We start from the raw sequence: 26,651 nt of genomic DNA, 5'->3' as shown, positions 1-26,651 counted from the left end.
TGCTGCAAAGGGCATGTCCAAACAGACTTTAGGCCCTGAGTGATGGGACAGGGGAAACGGTAACAGGACACCTCACCCTTGCTCTCATGTCAACACAGCCATGTGAATCACAGCTGTGAGAATGCCCGAAGATCCAGGAGACAATAGGCGCCAACTCTCAGCAAGATCTATCTGTGATCTATGCTTTTACAAAATCTGCAAGCTTTGTAACCATCAATACGTTGGTCAGCATTGGCTGCGATTTTTCCAGCCCTTTGAAATGTCTTAAACAGTTGAGTAATAAATCTTTATCTCTCATCAGGGGTTTCTGTAGTAGGTCTCATGTGGAAAAGGATACAGTTAAGATGCAATGCATCACTGGAGTTTAAAGGGCTCAACTTAAGCACTGCTTCACTGATGAGCCATGAGTTGATGAAGGTAAGTAAGGTAATCCATATGCCCTCTGTAGTAATTCAGAAGGTAAGTAACTGTGTAGTTACCTGCTGGTAAAGCACATTTACTGAAAAGTAGAATAAATAATTATGTGTGATGTAAATATATATTCACACTGACTCCAAGTGGAAACAGTAGTTAGATAAATGCAGGTGGCTGAAACAGGGAGAACCAAAGCTAATATAGAAACTGACTGAAGAAATAAGTGTCACAGAACACATGCTGCTTTTCAGTTATCAAGTTTATTGGCAGGTCTGTGGACCAGAACCAATAAAAAGTTGGGTACCAGTGGTCTAGCCCATGTTGGGTAGACTGGGTGCACCTTAATTTTCCCCCCTAAAGGTAAATTCGAGCCTTCAAATGATTGTGCCAGTAATACATAATAGCAAATGAAAGACTTTAACTGAAAACAAATCCCTTTTCTTTTATTCCCGTTTGAAACTGTTGACTTGTTGGCATCTCTTTGCAATTACATAATTTCAGCGATAGAGGGCAGCAGTCATCAGTAAACACCCCCCCCCTCAGTGAGTTCATCCGTTTTTTTGACTCGCTCTTTAGATTTTTCCAATAAATGTAATCATTTTGTTTGTTCGTAGTGAATCTGTAATGCAGTACCGCAGTAAATGTATAACATTAAATTGCAAAAATTCATTTTTTCAAATAAAACCAACCCAATCTCATCACTTTATTCATGTTTTCTTATGTTTTATTTTGCGAGCTGATGTTAATGGACACAGAACACAGTAAAGTCATTGAGGTTTTGTCTGCCTGACGATCTGTAAAGCATGTTTTGTGATGATTATATTACCATAAGGTTTTTTTTTAAAAGAAAGAACAAACTAAATTGGTAAATTTAATCCAAAAAGATTACACAAAACTAAAAAAAAAAAAACACACAGAATAAATAGTTATTTTTTAAGAATGGAATTTCATGTCAAAAACATATGAATGAAAAGAAATCTACATGGTAATATTTTTACTGTATCAGCAAACACTTTGCACTGTCATACCTTGATATCAAATTTGATCACAATGCTGAAATTACATAACTGTTGCTCATAACGAGATAACAGGAAAACATGACATTTAAGTGTAAAGTACTTGATCCGACCAGACAATTCCTAAATATTATAAATCTATTATACAATGAACAAGGCTTTACCGTGCATCCAGACTTTACTGTGTATAACCACAGTCAGTTATCTTTCATTACAGTAGGTTTCTTGAGAAAGTCTTTAATATATCAGTGCCATTGAAAATTTCATGGTCTCTGTTGCACTAATACATTGTTAAGTCCATGGGTGCATCCTCTGTAGGCTTCTGCTGCTCTTTTTTGCGTGTGTAGGCTGCATGTTCATATGTGTAGATCAAGGCAATGGCAATGAGAGAGAGCACTGTGTAAGGGATGACCAGGTAATATCCTACCTGCATCTCTGAAGCCTTTCCCTTCAGCTTTACTGCAAAACCCTCAGTATACGTTTCTACAAAGGTTTCTGCCATATTGGTCGCAGTGACGTTCACCACAAACAGGATGAGGACTATCACAGACAAGCATGCTGCAGGAGAAAAAGTAGCATTAGAAATATCACAAACAAAAGAATAGAACAAAAATCACACCTTATTTTTTAACGGAAATGCCCCAGCACTTCCGCTTGTGCAACTACAACATGCTTACTGCTATAACATATCAGTCACTTACCACTGAGAGAGCTGCAGATGTAGACTCCAACAGGCCCCATGTAGGTTTCATAAGGATTGCTGACACTGTTGTAGAGAGAGATGAGGATGCTGCATGCCGAAAACAGCAGACAGAGGGCAAGAAGGCATATAACCAGACCCTGTAGGACTACTGGAGCAATTTCTCTTCCTGCCAATGTAGGAATCACTAAACACAGAAACACAGGTCATTATGGTCCTACATTTAATGCTGTACTGAACTTCCATGTTTATTGAGTACAAGAGGCTGGTAAAACTGCCTGAGCAGTTTCATAGGATCTAATTCTCCTTCACGATGGAAGTTTTGATAGTATTTGTCTTTATTTTGAGATATTTGTCTGGGACTTCTAATCATAACAACTTGTGTCAGAAGGAAAAACTATTGACAGTGTATTCTTTTCATTATGCACACTAAAAGTGACACAGATTCTAGAGTAAGACCAGAAGCTGGTGGTCAAAATTAATCAAATTAAATTAAATTTTCCCCATTGCTTGAAGGTAGGATGTGTCGTCGACTGAAATGTATTAAACTAATATAAAAACAGCCAACATTGCGGAGATATATGAGAGAACATCGTTGTTTGAGTCTGTTTCTAGTTGGTTGAACGGGGCTTTTGAAAATTACCTTGAAATTCATCTGTAGCTCCAAACAGGGGGCAGGAGACTCTCTTTATTATTCCATCAAAAAGGGTCAAGGTGATCTCAGCAGATCCATTGTAGATCTCAGCAGATCCATTAGAATTCTTTTGTGCGCACTCCATGGTTGTCTTAACCCACTGCGCTGACATGCCATATCCAATCAGCCCAACAGATATAGATGTAGCCAAAGCACTGGACATGAAATGCAGAATCTTCTTTGTGGAAGGCATTATCACTGTATTCCAGTTAGACTAGTTAAACACGAATCCCAGAGTTTCTTCTCTAAAGCTCTGGTGAAGTCTCAGAATGAGATCAAGGTCCTCTGAGCCTCTAAAGATTCTCTAAGTGATTCTCATTTACCTTCCTTGTTGGAGGGGAATATAGATAGCTGGTCATAAAATGTCATGTTTATGGCTGTGACCTTTGGTTTGAAGGGAAACATGGAGCTGGTTGTCATAGTAGAGACACCTGTTTTACCAACAATAATACCTGTGCCATGCCATTGTCATGTAAAAAAAGAAATATACAGTTCATTTGTTTTTGAAATAAATTATTGTAAAGTGCAGATGATGAACCTGAAGATCTGAGCCAAACGAAACCCAACAACTTCAAAACATGTAAAATATGTAAAATCGTTCAAGGATTCTCGAACCTGTAATCCAGGAACTTCACACACTTATTAAAAAAACGTTTGGTTTCAAAGTCCCTTCCTTGATATTGCAGGGCAATAAAACTTATTGCAGATGAATTATTTATCTTGCATGAAAAAGAAAATTACTGGAAGAGGGCTGTCACTTAATAACACGCATACGTCATCAATAAAGCACTAAAGCTATCACGGGAGTGTCACTGAGATTATAAATCACATTTACAGTATAAAAATGTCAAAATTTAAGAGAAATCGGATAAGCGTGTTTCACTGTGGATCACATTTCACAGTTTTTTGCTATTTGCTGCTTTCTGAGAATAGACAGGAAGAGTGTTCTGCTTTTCCAGTATGGCTGGAGTTAAAAACCTCAGGGATACATGCCTCCTGATAAGGACAGATAAGCAGCTACAATGATCGAGAGAATCATTTTTTCCATTCCCCTAAACCATGACGTATTCAATTCTTTTGACGTGTATTTGTTTAATTATCATAAACAAATAGCTGATATTACCAAAAGACTCTTGTGTCGGTCTATCACCCCTTGTTGCAGTTCAAAAAATTGATACATAATTAATTCACTTCATTTAAATCACAAATCCCCCTCGTTTCATCTCTAGTATTAACTGTAAAGTTAAAGCACACCTTCAGAAGGAACCACACGACTTTGTAACAAACAAACAAAAAAAGTGAATCTGTAATGCAGAAGTCCTACACACACGTTGTAATAAAGTTTGTGGCCAGACTGCGGCTCCCTCTCTTCGCCAAAAACAGAGAGGATCCGTGCGGCTGCTGACAGCCCGTTCTGTTATATTGGAGTAAACACAAACTCCTCCCTCCCGGTGACAGGCGGCAACACTGAAGCGTCGCCTCGGCTTTTCCAAGACAATCTGCGCTCAGGACTGAATATTAAAGCCATCCAAGGTGAGTGATAAGATTCCTTTATGGCATCGCGTCGTCTTTTTTGCACCCGGACACTTGTATATGGAGGAGGTGGGGGAAACGTCCAAATTTTCAGTCATTTTCCCAGTCACGTCAAACGCCGTGTTACCTGTCCGTTACGCACAGCAGCGCGTGGAATTTTTCACATTTAGCGTCCATTTCAGGTGCGCATTCAGCTTTAACGTTGCAGTGAATGAATTACTCGTAAAAGTCACCATGTTTGTCGTGTGCTTAAATGCTCTGAGCTCTCCTTTTGACAACCTGCAGCGACTTCTGTCAACCTGGTGCGTCAGTGAATTTGGGTTAATGGATCAAGCGTTTGGAGTTTTATCCCGATCCCCTGTCTTGGTGTTTTTTCTCCCCCTTCTTCCTTGTTTAACCGTCATGTTTTTATTTAGAAACCATAACAATAAAAATGATCATTCTTGTCTTCATACTTGCTAGCTGACTCTTACGTGGGCTGCAGTTGTGCCAGTTTCAACATGTCGGTGACCACGGCTGCATTACTACTTCAGATATCATGAATGGTCTCCTTAGACTTGCAGTCATAGGAGGACCCAGGTTTTTGAGTCAGGTAAAATTTGACTCAAGTTTAATGTTATTTGGTTGCTGAATGCTCTGTTGGCTCCAAAGCATTTGAACATTGGATTTAATGTAATAATCACCAGAAATGACATTAATCCCCAAAGGGAAGAACTCTCCCCTGGGAGGTTAGAGGTCAGGGCCAGCAAGAAATCAGCATCCCTGGAGCAGATTGCTTGTGGCAGTTTGCCAGCTCAATGCAAAGGGGAAGATGCTGTTCTGTATTTGACATTTGTTTCTTATCAGACCATGGAAATTAAAAGTTAAATGAACCAAGACACAATCGGGTTTGTGCTCCGCTGGCCTTCAACAGGAGCGGTCACTTTGACATCCTGTACTGATGAATGGACTTCAGTTTAAACACCACGCTAAAGCAGAAACAAACAGATTTGTAATCTTGCACTGAAATTAATTCTACATGCTTTTCCTGTCACATTTTTCATTTCTTGCTTGGCCCACAGTGGACCAAGCTGCCACTGTACTGTCACTACACACTATTTTGGGCCATAACATTAGCCAAGTTTATAGAGGTGCTGTTTTATTAAGTATGTTAGTCATCCTGACACAGCCAGGTTCTACAGCCTGAGTAGAGCCGCCTCCAGACTCAACTTGGATTAGTTTAGAAAATAAGGAATCTCTGTAATATCTGGTTCATTACAACATAAAGGAGCTTAAGGATCTTGCCAGACAAACCTGATTACTCTGTCAAGCAAAGGTTAGTTCTTTGAGGACCTACCAAGATTTTCTTGCTACTAGACTATGAAAGACAAATCAATTACATGTTCTCTAGAAACCAGAGAAAAATTCTTAGAGGGAAGGTATTATACTCGATTCTTGCACTCTATGGGATTACTCTGTGTTCACTTTATGTAAGGCCTTGGTGCAAACCCTTAGGTCATACGCTGTCTGAAACAAGCCATTTTTAACTTTCATCCTCTTCCTTTTAAGCCAGCTTTTTTTTCTGATTGGTCGCCCTTTGCAAACAGAAGGTTTGATCTGTTAGTGGCCAGGACTTCTGCTCCCAGCAGGAGCTTTGTGACTGGGATGACAGAAACAGATTGTCTAGAGCAGTCTGAGGCCGAGGGTTTTTATTCTTCGTGATTAACTTTTTAATATGAATATCTTCTATATATATGACAGAAATAGGAAAACGCATAAAGGGTCTCTGTTAAATTTGAAAAATAAACTGTAATGTGTCTGTATTTCTTCATTTTCCATTTATTTTGTAACACACCTTGCATCCTTCTACTGAAGCATTTAGTTCAATATTAATGCAGCTGCCATGCAACATGTTCTCCTTAATGCTCATTTATCTTCTCTTTTGTCTTTTACGTCGACGGTCTGTGTCTGAATTTCATTTCAATTATACAGCATAGACCCAAGGAAGATTCTGACACTGCTCTGGCAGAAGCTAATGAGGATGCAATGAAATAAACAAATAGTCTGTGCTCGCCAAGACAAATGAGTCTGTGTAAGGCCGCGGGACGAAATAACATTTGACTGCTGAGTGCTGCTGGCAGATTGATTTGGCTTTCATCTTCTTGCTATTCATATTTGACTCGAGCGAAACGCTATTCGTTGAGGGTAATTTGTACTTGCTCTGTTGAAGGATACCGGATGTAAGTTAATCTCTGGCATAATCAAAAGACCCTGTCCGTGTTATGTTCTGTGCCTCCTTCTTTGTTATTTCTCGAGAAATAAGCATGAGAGCGCGTATATGTTGTTTGTAATAGCACCTTGGTCTCGTAATAAAGTGGTGGAACTACTCAACAGTTACTAGCTGCAGCAGTTATTGCCAGCTTACATTTAATTGGTGTTTTTATCACCGCCAAGATGTTCTTTTCTAGTTCTGCTCTGCTATAGATAGAACTGAAAACATGGTATGTTGGAATGTGGTGAATGTAAGTGCCTTTTAGCGTGGGTGTGCTGCGCGAAATGAGCAGATGTGATGATTAATGAAATCCAAAGTGAGGTGGGCAGGAGTGTGATGTCCATACCTGGAGTTTCTAACAGCTTGCTGGATATAAACCTTAAATTGCCAGCCCTGGAACTAATCCCTACAGATCCCCGCCAAACTCCCCCCCACTCAACTATCTGCCACTTCTCTCTTAAGTTCTGGAAATGCTTAACTTTGAGCTGCCACGCGAGACTACACATCATGTTGTGCTCTCTCCTAGACTGCAAATACATTAACTACACTCTGCTTGAAGGTTTTTTCTTCAAGCACACGTTTTTTCACGCCCTTTTCAAATAGGCGGAGAAGGAACTAATTGGTGTAAAGTTGAAACATTTAGGGATGAGTCTGGTCTGACCCAGAACTCGTCAGATATTTGCCAGCGGAAATGATCACAGCCTTGAAAAAGGGCTAATGAATTAGCCATGGGAATTGTCACAGTAAGATCTTCCTTTTGATGCAGATAGCATTTGTATCCAACCTGCTATTTTTTTCTGCTTTCCTTGGTGGAAGTTTGCTGAAGCCCATTAAGCTGCAGCATGTTGCAACCGTAGGCTTGTTTGTGCTTGCGGTGAATGTTGCAGAAATCAAACCCTGCAGTCTTCCTTCTAGATTTTGGCTTCGTCCTTAAAACACTAAATAATGAGAAAACATATCTGTAGTCATGCAGTGAGAGAAGATGGAAAATTAACCCTTGCTTTTAACCCTGCTATTCCATTTTACCTCCAAATACATACATGAGAAGTAATGGGGAGGAGTAACTGTATAGATCTTCTGTTTTTAGATGTGGGCTAAACAGACAGTTAAAGCAAACTGTAACTGAAAGCACTGACATAACAGTCAAACTAAAAAAGCAGAAACGGCATGTTAGTGGTGTGTTGCTTCCTGCTGTAGGGCTTTGGTAGGATACAGACAGGCCTGTAGCCTCACGGTGAGGTGGGACTTAAATGACACACAAAAGATTTTCCATGGAAGGAGGCCATTAAACATGTGGCTGCCGCAAGGGCAGACTACAGCTGTGCAAACTGGCACCTGCACTTGTATCTTTCTGAATCACATCAGTCCTCACCATCTGATCTGTTACACCCCAGACCAGCACAGCTGCAAGGAAACGAAGAGACTCAACAGGGTCATCACTCCTTTTTATTGTAATAACCTAACTTGGCATGTAGTTCAGGGTACATCCTTGCTAACATACTTTTGTTTTTAAAGTGTGTAACTTTCAGTACATTTTGGCCCAGTATACACACCACTACTGTGTTTTAGGCATCCTTAAAAAAGAGCGACTTGTCAGAAATGCTGCTGGCCCACGTTTAGTCTGAAAAGTTAAAGATTGTTTTTGTCTGGCAGAAATGCAGACTTTTTGTAAACAGTGATGCAGACAGCCACGTCCACTTCCTGATTGGTATGCTTTTTGTTTTTGTTTTTCAATTTTTGTGTGTACTACTTTCCCTGGCAATGGATAAAACTCCCAGTACCGTGTGATTATTTTGCAGTGTTTGTTTTGTAAAAAGTTATCATTTCTACTAAAGAAATCTTGTTTTAGCATTGTTGTTTTTTCTCTGTAATCATACCCAGTACTTTTGCTCATATAGTGTATCACACAGCAATGCCCAGTACACTACACATTATGCATCATATCTCCAGGACCTGGTCCATCATGGCATGGCCACATGTCGTCTCCATCTGCTGGGCAGCCTGAGGTCTTTTGGGTTCTCTGGACATTATTGAGGACCTGTTACGACACAGTGACGGCTTCTGCAATCTTGTTGTCTGTTGGGGAGGTGATAGCATAGAGAAGGACAGGAAAATAGCCTTGTAAATAGGGCCAGCTCTGTCCTGGCTATTCCTTCCAGACTATATAGAGCAGGGGTCCCCAATCCCAGTCCACGAGGGCCGGTGACCTTGCAGGTTTTAGATGTGTCCTTGATCCAACACAGCTGATTTAAATGGATAAATTACCTTCTCAACATGTCTTGAAGTTCTCCAGAGGCCTGGTAATGAACTAATCATGTGATTCAGGTGTGTTTTCCCAGGGTGAGATGTAAAACCTGCAGGGACACCGGCCCTCGTGGACTGGGATTGGGGACCCCTGATATAGAGGATGTAGGTGAGAGGAGGATGTTAGCCAAGCTGATGTCCATTACAGACAACACCCTTCACGCCTTGCATGAGACTGCATGAGACGAGGCCCTGAGCAGCTCCTTCACTTGTAGACTGCTATAGCTGCTTTGTAGGACAGGGCGTTTTCGTAGGTCCTTCATCCTGACAGCAGTCAGACTGTGCAACACCCACATAGGATAAATAGAAGCTAAAAAATACATTTGTATCCATTACTACTTCCACTGCACCTTATGTGCAAGTAAAAAGAAGATTTTTTTGTGTATTTTGTTATATATAGTAACCATTTGTACATAGTATGCTACACTAGTCTGCTTATTTATTCTTTCAATTTTTATATTTTTAATATATCTCTAATTGATTTTTTCTTCCTGACCCTTGTGCTGCTGTAATCATTGAACTGCCCCCATGTAAACCCATGCCATGAAGCTCCCAGCATACAGTTGTTCTCCTGATGTTAATACCAGACGAGGTTTGGAGCTCAGTTATTGAGTTAGCAGAGTGTTGGAGCGTTTTACATACAATGTGCCTCAGCACTCAGCAAACCCGCTCTGTAACATTACATGTTCTGGCACTTTATGGCTGACTTGTTACATCGATGGCATCCTGTTACAGTACCACACTCAAATTCTTTGAATTCTTTAGAATGACACGTTCTTTCACAATTGTTTGCGTAGGCAGACTGCATGGCTAGGGTTTTGATATTATACACATGTGGCAATTAGACAGAAAACACTTGAATTCAAAGATTAACCCAACACTTTTGTTCATATAGTGTAACTGTGAGTAACCAGCACTTCTTTTTCTGTCTTCACACTCGCAAATGCATTCACAGCCTATGAAAATGGTCAGTGTGTTAAACATTTAGTGGAGAAAAAAAGAAAAAATGCTGTAACGTTAGTTTGACTTAATTTGAGGGTAACATCCTAAAAGTAAAATGTATTACTGTGGATGTAGCTTTAAGTTGCTCTTAGTCGCTTGTGTCTCTTCTTGCTGCATGACTCCTTGTTGTTTTCGTGGCTGAAGATAGTTCTTTATGACTCTGACTTGGATGTTGTTGCCATGCTCAAGAATGAATTTTGTGGCTGATCAGATGCTTCAGTGGGATAGATAAGAATCTAAGTATTTTAGTGTCCCTGTAAGGCCAAATTGAGGTTGGGGGAATTTGCTTTTGTTTACTGTCAGCTGTGTTAAAGAGTCAGCTGGATAGTTGAAGCATCGAAACAGCTGGATAGAGATCAAAGTTGCCTCTTTTCAGATGCTTCGGAGCTCACTCACCTCTGTTCAAAGGAGGCATTGTAAGTTGGCCCTGTGAAAAAACAGTGGAGCTACACATGAGACACAAAAGAGGAGACTTTAAAATTATGTTATTTAAGCCCTCCCCTTGAAAAAAACAAAATCACTAAAAGAGCTGCTTTCTGTCTCATTTAGCACCTCAATTATGTGTACCTACAATGATTATTCACTGGCATGATGATAATGATAACTGATTAATCATGTGAGTCATTTTCAAGCAAAACTGTTTAGCCTGCTAATTTAACAGGGGTTTGTGATGGCTTTGTGCTCTTAGAAACAGCAGTGGAAAAATTCAAGGACAGGAAACACATCTTAGCAGTTAGTATGAATAATGTTTACTTGTGACGGTGCATCACAGGTTACATCCTGAGCATGGCCATGGATTGTAAGCATCAGTAAGGAAGCTTTTTACTACAGAGACAGAACCTGAGGAGAAACTAAAACTGAGTTTGTGCAAAAAAAAAATTATTATGTAACCATCTCATGACCCTTGCTATTCATTTTAGGGTACAGACCGCTAGGTTCGGCCCACCTGGTTTGAATAAGAGAATGTAGCCCAGGGACATACAGAATGATGTCACTCCACAAGTAGTAATGCGGGTGTTACCTCCCCTGCCCTACCCCAGGCAAAACATAGTTTTTCAGTTGTGTTTATGGCATTTGATACATAAGAGCTTTACAAAGTAGACCACAACGCTTTTAGACGACAAGGTTTATGGACAATAGTATACACACTTTTCTGCGACCTGTCTTTATGCTGGTGCTGGCTTGTGTTTTGCAGGAAGAGGCAGCAGATGGACAAAATGTATTTTTTAATAATCACAAGGCTCAGCTGGCCAGTTTCTTAAGATATGATTCTAACATAAAAATTAAGCATTTTTAGCTGAAAAACGGCAACCTAAATTGGTGACCTGCTCAGTGCAGGTAGGGTGGAGCCAGAAGAGATTAACTCCCCGCACACTGTGGCGTGATTTAGCTGAAGGGAAAGCAAACATATTCCACTCTTGGCTTAAAACACGTTCAGTCCATTTTACTTTATCCGAATGGATGACTTGGAAAAACAAATATTAGATTTTCGATGGAAAACAAAGGGCAGCGTAGAGGCTGGGTTCACATTGGCAGCAAGAAGAAAAAAGACTCGGCTTTTGAGGATTTGTTTCCAGGCTTGTTTGTTTATTCTTAGCGTGATTCAAGATGCAGTCATCTTGGGTCCACAGATGAAACACCTACACATTCCATTATAGCTCGATGTTTATGATAATGTGCAATGTCTCCAGAGTTAAAAAAAGGAAAAGAATAACGCAAAACTGAACCTTCCTCCTATCCGTGTGTGGAGATTGGTGATGTTTCTAAATAGTATCTGGAATTACCTTCTTTTTAAAATTTCAACCCGTATTGAACGTCCGTATTCTTGCTTAGATGCATTTTAAGTGGCTTTTAATTGAGTCTAAAAGTGGCTGCGTCGCATGTGATGATAGCGCATATAGAAAGCATGATTAACTTTCCTCATTTCTTCTGCAGCACAATTTACAAAGGGCTCACACGATCTTGTGACTTATGTTATCAGTCCTGTGTAATGTCAGGTAGGTTTATTCTCTGCAACATGTCAGCATGTGCAATAACTTTTCTTTTGCATCGCCATAAACTGCTCAGTTGCAGTGGCTCTTGTCTTTACTAAAACATTAATGCCGGGTTCTATTCTTTCAGCCAACATCAAGTGCAGTTGGTTTACTAGTTGTTGCATGTTGTAGAGTTTATCTAGTGTAAAGTATTTGGGAGCCGATCGTATGTCGATAACATGAAAGCTGGGTGTAACTGGTGCGAGAGAAAGATTGAGTGATGGTGAGAATAAGGAAATAATGGTTTGGCTGTGTCACTACAGAGGGTGTCGACATGGAGGAGTACAGTGCTTAATGAATAATGGATGCTTACTAAAGAAGCTCATTTCCTATTCATTCTTTCAGGCTGCTGCACAGGGAGTTGTTTGTGATCATTATGTCAGTCCTTCAATATTTTCATTGTGTGTTTTCAGAAATATGATGCAGTTTGACGGCACTGGAATAACACCAGCAAACAATTTCACCCAAATACAATGGGGTTATTTAAAAGGATGGCTTATTTTCTTTGATCGCTCCCAAACAACTACAGAACAACTACTTTAACACACAAGTACTTTTTTATTAGCTGACTATGTGAAGAAAAAAAAATCAGAGTCACGCTGTTATTTTATTCCTTCAGAGTCACAGCCTTTCCTGGGTTTCTTTTTAACATTGGTATGCTGAGACTTGTAAAAAGTGCAAATGTGCCAGTGACAGAGACGAGCATTAATTCAATATCTGGGTTGTCAGTTTTTGTGTCAAGCCGAAAAGATGTGGGGTGTAGAACAAGGTTGGATCTCTTTCATTAAAAGTACCTTTTAACTTTTGACTTGGGAGTCTGTGTAGCGTCGAGGCTTCTTTTTTTTTGACTATGATGATTGTGTTGAAATGAGTTTCAGCAGTTTGATGCTGCAGTGAAACAACAGTCAGGGGTTAGCCAACATGTAGTGTGTGCTGATAAGCATGAAGCATGTGTAATATTTTCACTCCAGCCCTTCTGTAACAATTCTAGAGGGTAATATAATCACTGGTCTGCTCCTCAAAAATGTGCTTATAGCTGTTTGAGGTGTTATCACACGAGATGTTTTCCATTACAAAATAAATCACCAATTTGCAAAGGCATCAATAATAATTTAGACGTGAGAGTATAGAAGGCACCGTGCTCTAGGGGGTAGGTTGCATTGATTCATCTATGTAAGAAAATACGTGCCATGACATGACTTTGTCCCACTGACCTTCAGCTATGGAAATCTAATCTATAACTGCTGAAACATTTAGACTTTAGAGTGTTTTGAATGACTTGCAGCTCATACTTCCATATCTATTCTCTTGATTTGTATCCAGAAAGATTTTTATGCTAATGAGCAAAACTGTGCCGTACTGTCTGTGTCTGATCATTGCAACATTTGGTCATGCAGTATGTTTTCCCACTGGGAAAGCACACTGTCAACAATAACACTCCCCCAAACGCTGCCAAAGCTTTTTTGTGCTCAGTCACAGACAAAGCCACATCTACACCATTTGCTTACAATGAAAGGACATTTGTTTTTCATAATTACAATCAGCTTCGATGCCAAGTGAGATACAAAAGCGGAGACAAGCCACAGAACCACAAAATTGCATCGCTGTAAAAGTTGTTAATCTAATTTAAAAATGTTTATTCGTGATATTATAAAACTATAACTGGTTATTTTGACTTCTACTCATTATTTTGTCAATCAGCAGGTTAACTGTTGTGTTTAAGCTAAATATCTGTTATTTTTAAATGCTGAGGACCTGAAATAAACATTGGGTTACATTATAAACTTTACAAAAAGTGGATATATCTCACAAATGATAACTTCAGTAAACAGCTTCTTTATATATTTATATGCTCAAAGTCTTTTTCATACAACATGATGTTTATTTCATAACTTATGATTAAAAGTTACAATAAAATAGAAAGAAGAATATGATTTAGGGCGTGTGGTTACCTTTATAAGTTGCTACCACTTGGCCAGGCAATGTGATGTGTTTCAGAATGACATTACCTGGCCACGTGGTAGCAACCTATTAAGGTAGCCACACACCAGAATAAAGGTTCAGTATTATTCTAAGTAGAGAATGCATCTTGCTAACAATTCAGCTACCAAGTGCTACAGTCAGTCAAATGTTTGCATCCAAATGTGGTGGGCAACAGTCAAATGGCTAAACTTAGGGCTTCAGAATGTTGGTCCACAAAATAAAAATTACAATGTGACTTTGTCTTTTAGATCAAGCCTCCAATCGGTATTGATATAAAACAGAAAAATGTAAAGAGGGACAGCAAAGCCTCAAAGTGGAGAAGCTAGAAAGAGCAAATGTTTGACCTTTTTGCTTAAAATATGATTCAATTTGTTAACTTATCGCTAAAATGGTTTCTGATTCAGTGTCTTGATTGTTAGATTAGATAGTTATTTCAGCTCTGTCTGCACCTTTACTCAAAAGTATATTTTTGTGAGAATAAAAAACAAAACAAGACACTATGTTGGTGTATTTTTTTGTCATATGTCATTAGTTTAAATGCATTCTGTTGGATAGGAAAAGCATGCTTTTATTCTGAAAAAATCTGTTGTATGGAAAGTAAAACTAAGGCATCCCCCTCTAATGACATTTCATCATTTTAAAAAAAAATGCATATCGTATTCCAGAGCCAACAACTTGGATATAAAGGAAATGCTTTTCATTTGCTCTAGAGCTGATAACAACCTCACTCACTGATGCACTACAAGCCCTGGAGATACAGTGATTGCAACATATGGTGATAATAAGTGAGCAATGCGTGCTAGCAGACTGCTTCCTCCTGTATTTGGCGGCTTGCTTTCGTGGCCTGCCTGTTTCATAATGTCTCATAGAGCTAGACAGTTGTGTGGCAGTTAACAGGGAGCAGGGATCACAGTCAGTCATCAAAAAGCAGAGTGGTTTCTCTCATGGAGAATCATGGCAAGGAGTAAAATGAGGTTAGAGATCAGGGTGATCATAATAATGATGTGTCTCAGGGCCGATTTTCACAGTGCGTCTCTTTGTGGGCCAAGCCTAGTCAGTGGGTGGCTCTTCACACAAACGTCTATTTTACCACTGGTGAGCTGAGGATTGTTCGAAACTTCTTCCTCCCCACGTTCATTCTCTCTGCATCTGGAGACTAAGCAAAAGACAAATATACACCATGGGGGTATGTATTTTTAATGCTGCTACGCTATATGGCCTATTTTTGCAAAATGACAAATTTCGTATTCGGCTGCAGATGTCATTCGTCCTACTTGAAAACACAACCTCATTTGTGCTTCTGTGTTGTGCTAGTCACAGTTTATATTATTTTCGCTAGGGATGTTTGTGGCTTAAAATGCATTAAAAGAAGTGGAAAAGGGTGTTTGTTTGTTTTTCATCATTGTTATACCACTCTATTGTTTTAGATATTGAACATATGGAATTTATCTAAAATTTGCTTCCTTGTTTTCTACCTTCAGCAGTTAGGCCTTTTATCAAAACTGGTTGGCAGTAGTGGGTGACACATGGCTGGCATTAGAGAGGGAAATGTGCTCCGTTGCAGAGAGAGGGGCTCAACAAGGAGACAGGAAAGGATTTGATCATCAGATCTGTCTTCCCTTGAGAGGGAAAACGCCTTGCTCTCTGAACATACTGAGAAACTCCCTCATTTGCAGTCTTTTATGACTGCCTACTGTAAGATGAGGAGGAAGACAAGAGAGGCTAGGACTGCTGGTTTTTCTTTGAAGCACAGCATGCCATCAAAGAAATGCTAACCTTTTTTGCATTGCTGCTGTGTTTATTTGCTGGGCCGAATCTGATACGAGGTAAATGTTGAGTCTGTTGTGTGCTGGGTAGCATTTTGAACCAAATCTGACACATGGACACATGCGCTCTGAGCCATCAGCGATGTCTGTCCAACTTGGCTAAATTACAAGAGGAAATAAATAAAAAGAGCTCTGTACTTCTGCCAGTTCATCGCTGTACTATCGCATCCAGCAGCTGGGCCACAGCAGGGGACTAGTTAGCCGCTTAGTTAGCCATAGAGATGCCTTCAGCTTCATTGCAAAAACTCATTAGTGCAGACTAGTTGGAGTCCATTTTCATCATGTTCAGCTTGAGTGGCACACTGTTTCTCATGTGTAGCTGCACCAGCAGGTGTTTGGTCCTTCGGCGCTTGTGCACTTTAGTCCTGTAAAAAAGCCAAAACTCCTACATATCTGCTTGGTTGTTTTTCATTAGCGCACTTCCAGTAGCTTGATACTTCTGGCTACCACAAATATCAAGCTACTGGAAACGTTAGTAATCAAGGTGAAGCAGAGGGTTGTTTTTATAGTTTCCCCACCCTTGTCGTTACTACCATACCGGTGTGGGGTCTGATATAAAATCCTACATGCTCCAGGCCACACATTTCATCCTGCATTCCTGTGTCTGTAATTGATTCTTGTCAAAATATGGAAGGGGGTTGGGTGTATGCTGTGAAGGGAAATGAAGACGCAGAGAGAAAGAAAATAGGGGGTGGATGCACATTTCACATCATACAACAAGCACAAGTTGGGGAAGATGAAATTTAGGGAGCTATGGTAACTGGTGCCAAAATGCATCCCCCAATGATAAAGAGGAATTTTTAACATATCTTTCATTTGCATATGTCCAATTAGGTTTCCTTTAGATCCTGCTGGGGTGATGGCAACAGGGGGTGTCTGTTTCCAGGTTGTCTCCCCCAGAGACGTCATGGGGGTGCCAGCCTTTTTACATTTTGATCCTGAATTCATTTCTGTGGGTTTTTTGGGGGGAATTATGTATATAGTTAGGTAGCACTTGGCAAATCTACATATGCCCCATAAGCATTTTTATAATAACCAATTTTGACGTCTTTATGACACAAAAAGCACAAATATTTGCTGTTTCTGTCTTTTTAAATGTGAAGAGTTGCAACTTTCCCTGTTCTAAATTTAACATTACAGTAGTTTGATTGTTGAGAAATCAAAATAAGAAATCTAACAACCTCTTTTTCACACATGAACTTTCAGTTTTGGTTTAGGTGGTAGTTCTGGCAAGACGATGTGCAGAACAACGGCGCACACAACATTTGCTTTCTCACTGTTAATTCAACTGATAATTAATTATTGTGTTCAGTTGGCTTACACACATTCTTTGGTGCTGAGCAGCTTGCAGATTGAAGAGCGTTTGATGTCCGATCAAACCTCACGTGACATTTGTTTTCTCACATCTTCGCACCTCAGCACCTCTGTTGGGTGACGTCTAGAATAGTTCAGGGCTGCAGTGCGTATTTGAAAATGGAATATGCTGGTCTGTCTAAAGTTTAGAGAGAGCAGCATAGGCCATTTTCAAATGAATGGTTTAGAGTCTAAACCATTAATGCATCAATAGTGGGGGGGAAAGTCAAGCAAAGGGGGAAATATACTCATCACTCACACTTCCAAATTACATTGTTTAAGGAGACTAAATATGTCATAATTACACACAGTTTTCCTGTCTGGATTTACATGTTACATTCTGCCAACTCTTACATGGTTTTAATTAATATGCAGTAAATATATTCTAATGTGGGCCCTTATCACTAGACTTTCTTGCACTTTCTTGCATACCCAGTTTGTCAAGTATAGATGAGATATCTGTAGCACGTCATCTATCTCACTCTCAGACACACTGCATGTGGTGTGGTTAGATGGTTAAAGTTGCTGATTCAGGTGTTTGCTTTTAGAAATAACTAAAAAACTTTTTCATTCAAGGAAATGATGCCCCCTGCTGTATTTGTTCAAATGTTAATTGAGGCGCAGTGGATTACAGAATTGATTAACTTGTATTTTATTTCTAGTGAAGGATATTGTAATAGTAAAAGTTTCTCTTAAGGGCTTCAACTGCATTTTTATCATTGAAATCAGCATCGATCTGTTTCTATAGAAATTGACTGTTTAAACGTGTTCAAATTATTGTTCTGGAGCAGAAGATAACTCGATTAGCAGAGGCATGCTTTACTTTCAACCTCTGGGTTTTCACAACAAATAATTTTTTTTATATCTGCATTCCCCAGTGTGTAGCACTGAGAGGATTTCCCTTTCCAATTTAAACAAAGGGTTTTGTTCACATCTCATTTACACACAATCAAATTTTTAACTTTCACACAAACTCATAGTCGAGCTACAAAATAATAACACAAATATAAAGACCTAAGATTTAAGATTGAATTGCTAAAAGTTCAGAATGCAACAAAAATGAATCGTTTTGCTAAGCCTTCCCTGAATAATTGTCATTTTTCAAGCTTCTGTGATGATTTGCACAAAATGTTAGAAATGCTGTGTCCTTGATTCCTTACAAGAGTAAACAAAAGCCGGCCTCTCATCTCTGGTTTGCTCTAAAGCCAAACAATGATTCCACTCAATAAGAGGACGGTGAGATTGTCGGCTTCTAAATGGCAGTCATTGAGAATTCCTGTTGCGCTGCCATTTTTGATGGTTTTTGCATTGTCACCAAAGATGCGTCTAATTAATGCAAGCCACATTAACCAGAGTAATTGCATTTTTTTCTCGCTGTTAATGTGTCTGTGCATGAATTGGAGTGAAATGGTTGCTGGATTGGTTTACATAAGCTATGTTTTTGCACAAAGAATAAAAAGGCTGTGGGTTTTTATTGTACTGAAACAATTAGATTCTATCAGAAGGCAGATTTTTAAAAATTCAGTAATTAAAACACTGTTAGCTGAGTTCAGTTTACAATAATGTGTGGTGTGATTACAGTTACCCATTTGTCTCCTTTTTGTAAAAGTTACAGGGAAGTGTCAGGAACAGGAAAATAAAGCTGGAGTGAATTCTGACAGCCTCTCTGAGTCACATCAGCTGATTGGCAGCCACCCTGATGTCATTTGTTTTCGTGGGGCAAGGACAGGTCACACTGACTGATCTGTATTCCCTCTTTCTTTCCTTCTTTTTGTTTCTCTCTGTCTGTTTCTGAGATTGTCTCACCTCCCCCTCTTTACCTCCTCAGGCTTTAGATTTTCATGCTTTTTTGTACCAACTCCCTCTGATACCCTTTGTATCTCCACTTTGTTTCCTTCTATCTTGTGTCTTCCACTGAAACAACGCCTTTGAGTTTGAATGAAAGAATGCTAATGAAGTCCCAGATATTAGAACAAGAGTTTCTGAAGTCTCATTAGATTTATTTTAATGCTAGAGATTATCCTCTTACATGTCTTTTTGAAACCATAAGAAAGGAAAATGGGTGCTGTTTATGTCAGAACAACACAATACTTTGTAAAGACGACCTTTGTGTCATTTATATTTCTGAGCTTTAAGGATGTAGGAAAGTAAACAACTGCATTACGACACTGTAATCAGCTTCAGCGTTTAAATTTGTGGTTCGGTTTATTAGAACTGAGGGTAAAAATCTTAGACTTTTTTGTGGGAGGCTAATAAATAATGCATCAGAAGCATGACTGCAATCACAATAGCCAAAATGGGTGGGCTGTCATCAGAAGATATGTGATGATGTCTAGACAGATGGGTGCCATTTGTATCAAAGCTAAGTGGTCCTGCAAAGATGTGTTGTGTTAATACTAAATCTGTTTCCACTATAGGGTAGTGTTGTAATAAAACATCTTCAAAGGGTAGACTGATAATTTAACTTGTTTTACAATGGCAAGCTGCACTAATAGGCTAATTGTAGTTAGGTCATCAATCGATCTGACAAATCTAGTCTGATTCTAGGGGATTTTGGGAGATCTTGGGTCTCTCTGTGAGCTGCCAGTTCTGCCGCTTGTCTAATCACTCCTGACCCTATTAGAAATGAGTCTCTCTTTGTTACTGTGCGGTACTGTCAGTTCGACGAGAACAAAAAGTGCCATTGTCTGTCATTGCCCTTGCTGGGATAGAAGTAATCTGTGGCAGTTGAGCTGCCTCAGGATTGTTATAATCCAGATTCAGTATTAATGACAGTCTAATCCGTGCATTTTTGACCCTCCAGAGAGGCTGACATGGCATCTCTGTTGTTATTTGCTTGTGTAATGTCACTAATTCTAAAAATGGAGGGGGCTTGCTTTCAGCTTATGTCATTTGGCAAGCGTTACTCTGTTCAGATTTTTGTGCAGCCAAGATGCTGCACTTGCCGATACCAGCGCAGACAATGCACCTCTATGTTGTTGCTGGATTTGCCAGATATATCCATAGATTCACTTTGAATTCTAGCAGCTTTGAGAAATGCTTCATGTGTCCTTGGTTTTCTTCCATTCCTGAAAATATTCCAGCATGAGACCCATGTGCCTGAAAAACATTAATTGTACCCCGTAGCACCACGGGGTGTGTTTGCTCACCCGTGCACAATGTGCATTGAAGGCAAATGACATGAATGGTAAAATAGTGCTCCTCTTCATCAGAATGCACTCAGAAGGGGGCTCTTTTGCTTTTTGTTCATCACAAAGGGATTCAGAGATAGATGAGAAGATGTGTGCGAAATCCATCACACAGCTCCTAGCTTGGCACAGTGATCAGTAACCCCCCCTCCAACCAGAATCCCTCCTACACTTTCTTATCTTCTGTTCTCAGAGCTGTGCACGTGGGGCCTTTTGTTTACAGCTCTTTGCAGTGATCCACACCAGTAATCCCTGTGACAGATAGCATGACTGTCTGACAAGCCCGCAACCTATAACATCCTATTTAATAAAGCCAAGACTGATACTGGGTGCAACTTAGTAATAACACTGTGCCTAGCCACAATATGTTTTCACGTTGATATTCATAAAAACGGCCTTCCACACTTAAAATTGAGAATAAAAGGCCATATTTAACCCAGTTTTTTTTTCTTAAACTCCACTAAAGCATATTTTCAAGAATTCAAAATAACCCGATTACCCTTTAAGGGAACCATCGTCTCATTGAACAGGAGGTTGGAGCTCTGTGCCTGAAGTGACCAAATTAAGGCTGTCCACTCTCAGTAATGTCATAGAGAGCAATGAACAAAAAAGAATGCCTGAACAGAGCAGTATGAAGCTCGAGTTGGCTCACGAGGATCACTTCTACATTATTTTAAACTTTGGCTATTTTTATTAAGAGCATCCAACAACAACAAGTCTCCCTTAATCAAATAAAAGGCATTTTTACTCGACTCAAAACCTGCGACCACAAAAACTGTCCATGCACTAGAAAATGAAACACACACTGAACTGCACTGTATTCTACATGAAACACAGCAAACAAATGAGCTCATGTCCTTGCTGTCAGGAAGTGAACCTCAAGCTTCTGTGGTGCTTGTATAAAGAGTGTCTGCACTCACCACATACTGCCTTTTTTGTTTCTGGAAATGGTGGAGAGGGTGAGGGCGGCATGCAGCATTGACCAGGCCTGGAATCAAACCAAGACCACTGCAGTAAGGAGACAACCTAGTACATGATGCACACCCTCAGCAAGGTGCTGGGACACCGCAGCATGCACATACGTCTTATTGTAGTGTGTTTAAGGCTTTGAAATGTAGTTTGCTGAAACTTTGGGCAGCCCTGTGTATGGTCCACTGAGTTCACTCATTCATTGTGCTGTAAACATCACAGTATTGTGTTTTATTACTGACAGTATTAAGAAGTTTTTTAATCGGTGGAAGCTCGATGGAAGCGTGATACTTTGTGACATGATAAGTACTGTGAAAAATGTCATTAAGTGGGACTGTACTTCACTGGGTGTACACAGTTTAACAGTTATGAAGGCTCTTGATATGTTTATTACTAGGAAACATTTCAGTTTACTGACAACAACAACCAGTGTTTCATAGCAGGAATGTTCCAGCCTTGTGAATAATCTCTTTAGAAGCCAGTGGAAAGCACACTAGAAATGAAAGTACACATTTGATGATAGACCGTAAATAAATAATGAACAGCACCAGACAAATAAATCACTATACTGGAAATAAATCTCATTGGTCAGAGTGTCTGAGCTTGTTTATCAGTTTAATCTTCTGAATTTATCGCAGCAATATCACAGCAAAGCCTTTAAAAATGTAGCATTATCTTGAATCAGCAGTCTTGGGTTTTATGAGGAGGAAATCAATGGTGTCGCAGCTCGAGTGTGATTTGCCATCCATCAGTCTGCAGGGTGACTGGAGCAGCTAATGTAGCTGATATGCTGAATGGCCAATTTCCTGTTACCTGTTAAAGAGAGTACAGCAGCCCCTCTCCCACCTCTTTGTTCCCCGTAGGTCACTGCAACACAGATAAAAAAAACAGCATAAAATAACATGCCGTGGCTTTGCATCTGTAATCTGAGCATCTGTATGATTTGCAATCCAAGAAGAAATCCTATTTCTGATATTAATTAAGTTGTGGCAACCAGTGAATGCTACACCCCGAAGCACTAGACCGAAATCTCTCAGGTCTGTTTGGGATATCAGGATGCAACACTATCATTATTTTTATTTTCAGGATTATTGACATTGTGGTCCATGCATCCTGCATATTTGATCTGCTAGCCCTCCAGGCTGGGGCAGATCTCCTCCTACATGTTTCATGTTGCATGTCAAGCGATCACACCACAGAGCATTTACATCACTCCTTCCTGGAAGGAGAGTAGGGTGGGGGATGCAAGGTTATCTCCGTCTGATGACTAGATTGCAATATTTACTTGTGCTTTGCTCGAAACCAGATCAGCTGATTTGATGTTTTTGAAGAAAAAAATTCAAAGAAGTTTCAGAACTTTTTTTCAGGCATGGCTACTCGTTGCTCCTGAGTGCATTGAACGTTATCCTGCAAATCATCCATATCCTGTTGACTTAGATTTCCAGGATGTTCTTTCCATCATCTCCTGCTTCCTGTCTGAAAACATACTTTGGTTAGGACCATATAGGGGCGTCCAGCTGTTGCATGGTGATCCAACAGTTGACTTGAGTGTTTTAAGTTTGCAGGTTATTACACCGTGCTTTCCACAGCTGTTCTTTCATCTTTTTAGCTTAGACAGAGGAAAGATGGGCCACGTCCACAAGAGGCCAATTAGATCAATCGGTACCCAAGCAGGAAATCATTTAAGTGCCTATGAGCAGAACCTTTTACATAAACAATCGATCACATTATATAAAAGTTTACTTTAAAAAGTTTAAGCGTTCTTGTGGCATTGGTTTAACTGCAGCAGACAGCTTTTTTCACGCAAATTGTGATAATAAACTGAATATTTGCACCCACTTGGTAACACTAAGTTTACTAACTTGAATGGCCAGTTGAGTCTGTCTCCAAAAGCATAGCAAACCCAAATGACGTCCATGTTTGTAGAAAAGCCAGAAAAAATGTTTGCACACAGTCTATATATGCTCATTGCTAAGAAAGCTTACAATATGTTCATTACTTCTAAAACCATGATGACATTGGCTGTAATGCTAAACTAGATGCTACAAAAAAGGTACAAGCTATTATATACAGCCTTTGTATGCAGCCTGTATACACGGTGAACATTGTGCAGTATATAGCAGCTAAAAGTCAAGCTATTTTTTCCTTCTGAGGTAAGTGGATCATTATGATGAAACGTCTGTAAATTTTAAACCCCTAGGATTTTGCTTGTGTGTATTGGAACAATTTAACCTTTTTTTTGTCACTCGTCTGGTATTTTGCAACTCGATTTTATTACAACATGAGTAATCTTAGACAACTAATTCTTGGTCTATGACTGTGTGGCACACCCACAAATAAATGTTACTGTCATAGCTCAAAAGTACGCAGTTTTATTGAGCTATTTTGTTTTATAACGTGGCTTCATATGCTGTACAGCTGAGCCAATGCTGAGGCAGAGATGTGTTAGTTTAGTCAGTGTTTTTACGCTCAACAGTCACTCAAAGCTGAACCAATAATGGCTCTAGCTCTTTTCCTCCCCATGTTCTTTTATGTTCCTTCATCTGATTGGCCATTCTGTCTCTTCTTTCAACCTCACTCTTTTTAGTTCTCACAGTCCAGCTAATTTTATACACCCCCACCCACTTTTTGCTGTAAACCACAGTTCACACACAGGATATGATCTGTTGTTTCTCTTCCTGCTTGTGGACTGCAGGTTTTCTGAGTCAACTGCATACAATGACAGTGATGTGATGCTTGGAGAGTACTCCTGACCAGTGGTCAAAAGAGTTAGATTTACCCCACAAGCGGGACAGTGGTGTTGAGGTTTTGGATAAGATTATGTACGTGCACACCACATCAAGAATGCACCTTTCACTAGTTTTGTGAAAGGTATTCTAGGCATGCAGCAGATTAGATATAAATATAGCACTTGCACCTCTTACTGATCATTTAAAAGACTTTTACAAGGCTCACGTACACACGCATATATTTTTTTTTCGCAGTAACCACAGCTGATTACATAAGATTTTTTTTTTTTTTTTTAATTTAATTAAAATAGTGACTAATTATTCTTTTAAGACTTTCTTTACTGGACACTTTAACACATTTGATCCATATCTTTATGTTGGCATGTGATAGACAGCCTGAACTATGTTTTTTTTTTTCCCTTTTTCAGTAGCAACCGTGGATAAATGAACGGTTATTGTTATATATTAAATCACAGCTAGAGATTTTTAAAATTTCTTCCTACTTCCTATTTTTGGCAGTTTTCTTGCGAAAAACGTGCAGGCGTCGGTGGGTTTTTTTTCCTCTCTAACATGTGAAACATTTCAATTCCCAGACAAGGTTGCGCAGATAGACATGACTTGTGGCTTTGTGCTGTAGCCAGATATATATAAATATATATATATATATATATATACACAGATATCTTGAGAAATCCTCAAGGGTTTTTTTCCTCCCTTGTGTGGGTGTATATGTTTCTCACATGCCCTTTAATGTCAGTCTACTGTTCACGGTTGTTTTGGCTTTGTCTGTACTAGAAGATGGTTTGTGGATGCCTGTGTGTGGCGATGTGTTTGCTCCCCCTTGTGCTGGAATACCACTCTCTCTCTGTCATGAATATTTACCACTTGGGGTTCACGGAGTTTAAATTTTGCAGGGAATTCTCAGCTGGGATCTTGTATAATCTTAACCCAGTTCTGGCTGAGGTGCTCCCAGGCTCCTGGGAGAGCAACTTTGGGAAGGATGTGAGAGGAGGAAGGGAAGACAGACACTGCCACTGTGGGGATGTGTGTCGGATTATTGGATAGAAGGCTGAATAATAACTGTTTTTACATGCTGTACTCATAATGAACTGAGGATTTGTAAAGGTTTTTTGGGCAGCTGTTATGTCTGTCAAGTTGTGTCTGGGTTGTGTGACTGAGAATTTGGTTGACAGGCTGTCCACACTGATCCTTTTTTTTTCTCTCTTTTTTTTGCTGTTACAGACGGGCTAAATGCACAATTCAATCCATAATTTAAGGTGCTTAGGCGAATGAAATACAATTAAAAAGAGGTGGACTCTGAGTCACATAAATAGTTTGCTCATTTAAAACCTACATTTTACTTGTATATATGTGCAAATGTGTGTACACACAGTCACCGGCCACTTTATTAGGTACACATGTTAAACAGCTTGTTAAGGCTAATGCAAATCTCTTATTAGCCAATCATGTGACAGCAACTCAATGCTTTTAGGCATGTAGACATGGTCAAGATGACTTGCAGAAGTTCAAAGCAAGTATCATGATGAAAAAGAAAGTTGTTTTAAGTGACTATGAATGTTGTGTGATTGTTGGTACCACGCAGCCTGATCTGAGTATTTCACAAACTGATCTGCTGTCGTTGATGTACTGGGATATGTGTCCAAAAAAATATATATATGTATATGTATTGAGGGCGCATTTCTCTCAGAGAAAATGCCCAGAGGTAAGAAGAAAATGGCCAGACTGAAGGGAAGGCAGCACAGAAAACTGAGGCACCACAGCGTTATTATTGATTTGTATTACAGTTCTAGTTTCATTTTGACTTTTTGTTTGAAATTTAGTTTAGTTTCAGTTCAGAGTCTCAATGAACGTGCCCATCAGCACCTCATCTGGCAAGCTGAGATAACAAATTTGACCTGACTCCTTGTTTCCTCCTATCAGAAAATCATTTCAGTTCTCATTTTTTCCACATTAAATTTGTATTTTTATTCTAGTTAAATAAAAGGATTTTTCCTCATCTAATTTTTTTAGTTAACATTACTGCTCCACAGTCACCAAATAGAGAAGTGAAAACTTTGATCTACCAGGTAGTTATTAGGTTTTATCCATTGATTGTCTTTTCTTTGTTAGGGCAAAGCATCCAATAGATGCTCAGAAATTTCACTAAAAACAAACAATGTATGTCATTGTGAAACTAATTTGATTAGAAATATGCGAAATTAATATCTGAAAGGACACCAAACATCTCCACAGAAATCAATGGAAAAATGACATTAGCCGTCGTGACTCTCGTCTCGATCTGATTTTGGTTTCTATGTGCATTTTGGCATCTTTCTAATGTGTGACACGATCAAAAGGTTGAAATGAAGGGATAATCGTTCACGGAATGGAAAATCTTGGCTGACAAAACACACAGGGTTGGTGTTAGTTTCTGCTAAAGGTGGCCTTGCTTCAGCGAATCCTTGTCTTGCAAATAACCTATTTTCTGCTATATTAAGTTCAGCTTTAACTTCATTGTTTCCATCTCACCCCACAGATGCTCAATTGTACTGAGCTCTGGGTAATTTAGTGCCCCATCACCGTATTGGTTATCGATCTGAGAGAGCCACAGGTGCGTATTAAATCAGAGTTCTCATTTAGCTGTACACTAAATAAA

At 39.5% G+C, this 26,651-nt stretch overlaps 2 protein-coding genes across 6 annotated transcripts in view; one reads left to right on the top strand and one right to left on the bottom strand.

Annotated features, from left to right (window-relative positions):
• Positions 1 to 1,112: 1,112 nt before the first annotated feature.
• Positions 1,113 to 3,145, bottom strand: clrn3 (clarin 3). The gene is made up of 3 exons (XM_003441770.5): positions 2,774 to 3,145; positions 2,132 to 2,317; positions 1,113 to 1,988 (listed from the first exon to the last, which is right to left on the bottom strand). Exons 1-3 carry the CDS (start codon positions 3,015 to 3,017, stop codon positions 1,711 to 1,713), a joined length of 708 nt encoding a protein of 235 aa, XP_003441818.1. The 5' UTR covers positions 3,018 to 3,145; the 3' UTR covers positions 1,113 to 1,710.
• Positions 3,146 to 4,227: 1,082 nt separating this feature from the next.
• Positions 4,228 to 26,651, top strand: part of ptprea (protein tyrosine phosphatase receptor type Ea) — a 57,920-nt gene continuing 35,496 nt past the window's right edge. For 2 of the 5 annotated variants that reach the window (XM_025909516.1, XM_013269521.3), the window contains exon 1: positions 4,230 to 4,357. The gene's annotated coding sequence lies outside the window, so the exon portion shown is untranslated. Of the gene's footprint in view, positions 4,358 to 14,993; positions 15,117 to 26,651 lie in introns of those variants that run through there. The other 3 variants (XM_019362506.2, XM_025909517.1, XM_013269520.3) reach the window with 3 other exon arrangements.

The sequence above is a fragment of the Oreochromis niloticus genome, linkage group LG8 (genome assembly GCF_001858045.2).
Source record: "Oreochromis niloticus isolate F11D_XX linkage group LG8, O_niloticus_UMD_NMBU, whole genome shotgun sequence".
NCBI classification, from domain to species: Eukaryota; Metazoa; Chordata; class Actinopteri; order Cichliformes; family Cichlidae; genus Oreochromis; species Oreochromis niloticus.
This window is presented reverse-complemented; position numbering and strand designations above follow the sequence as displayed.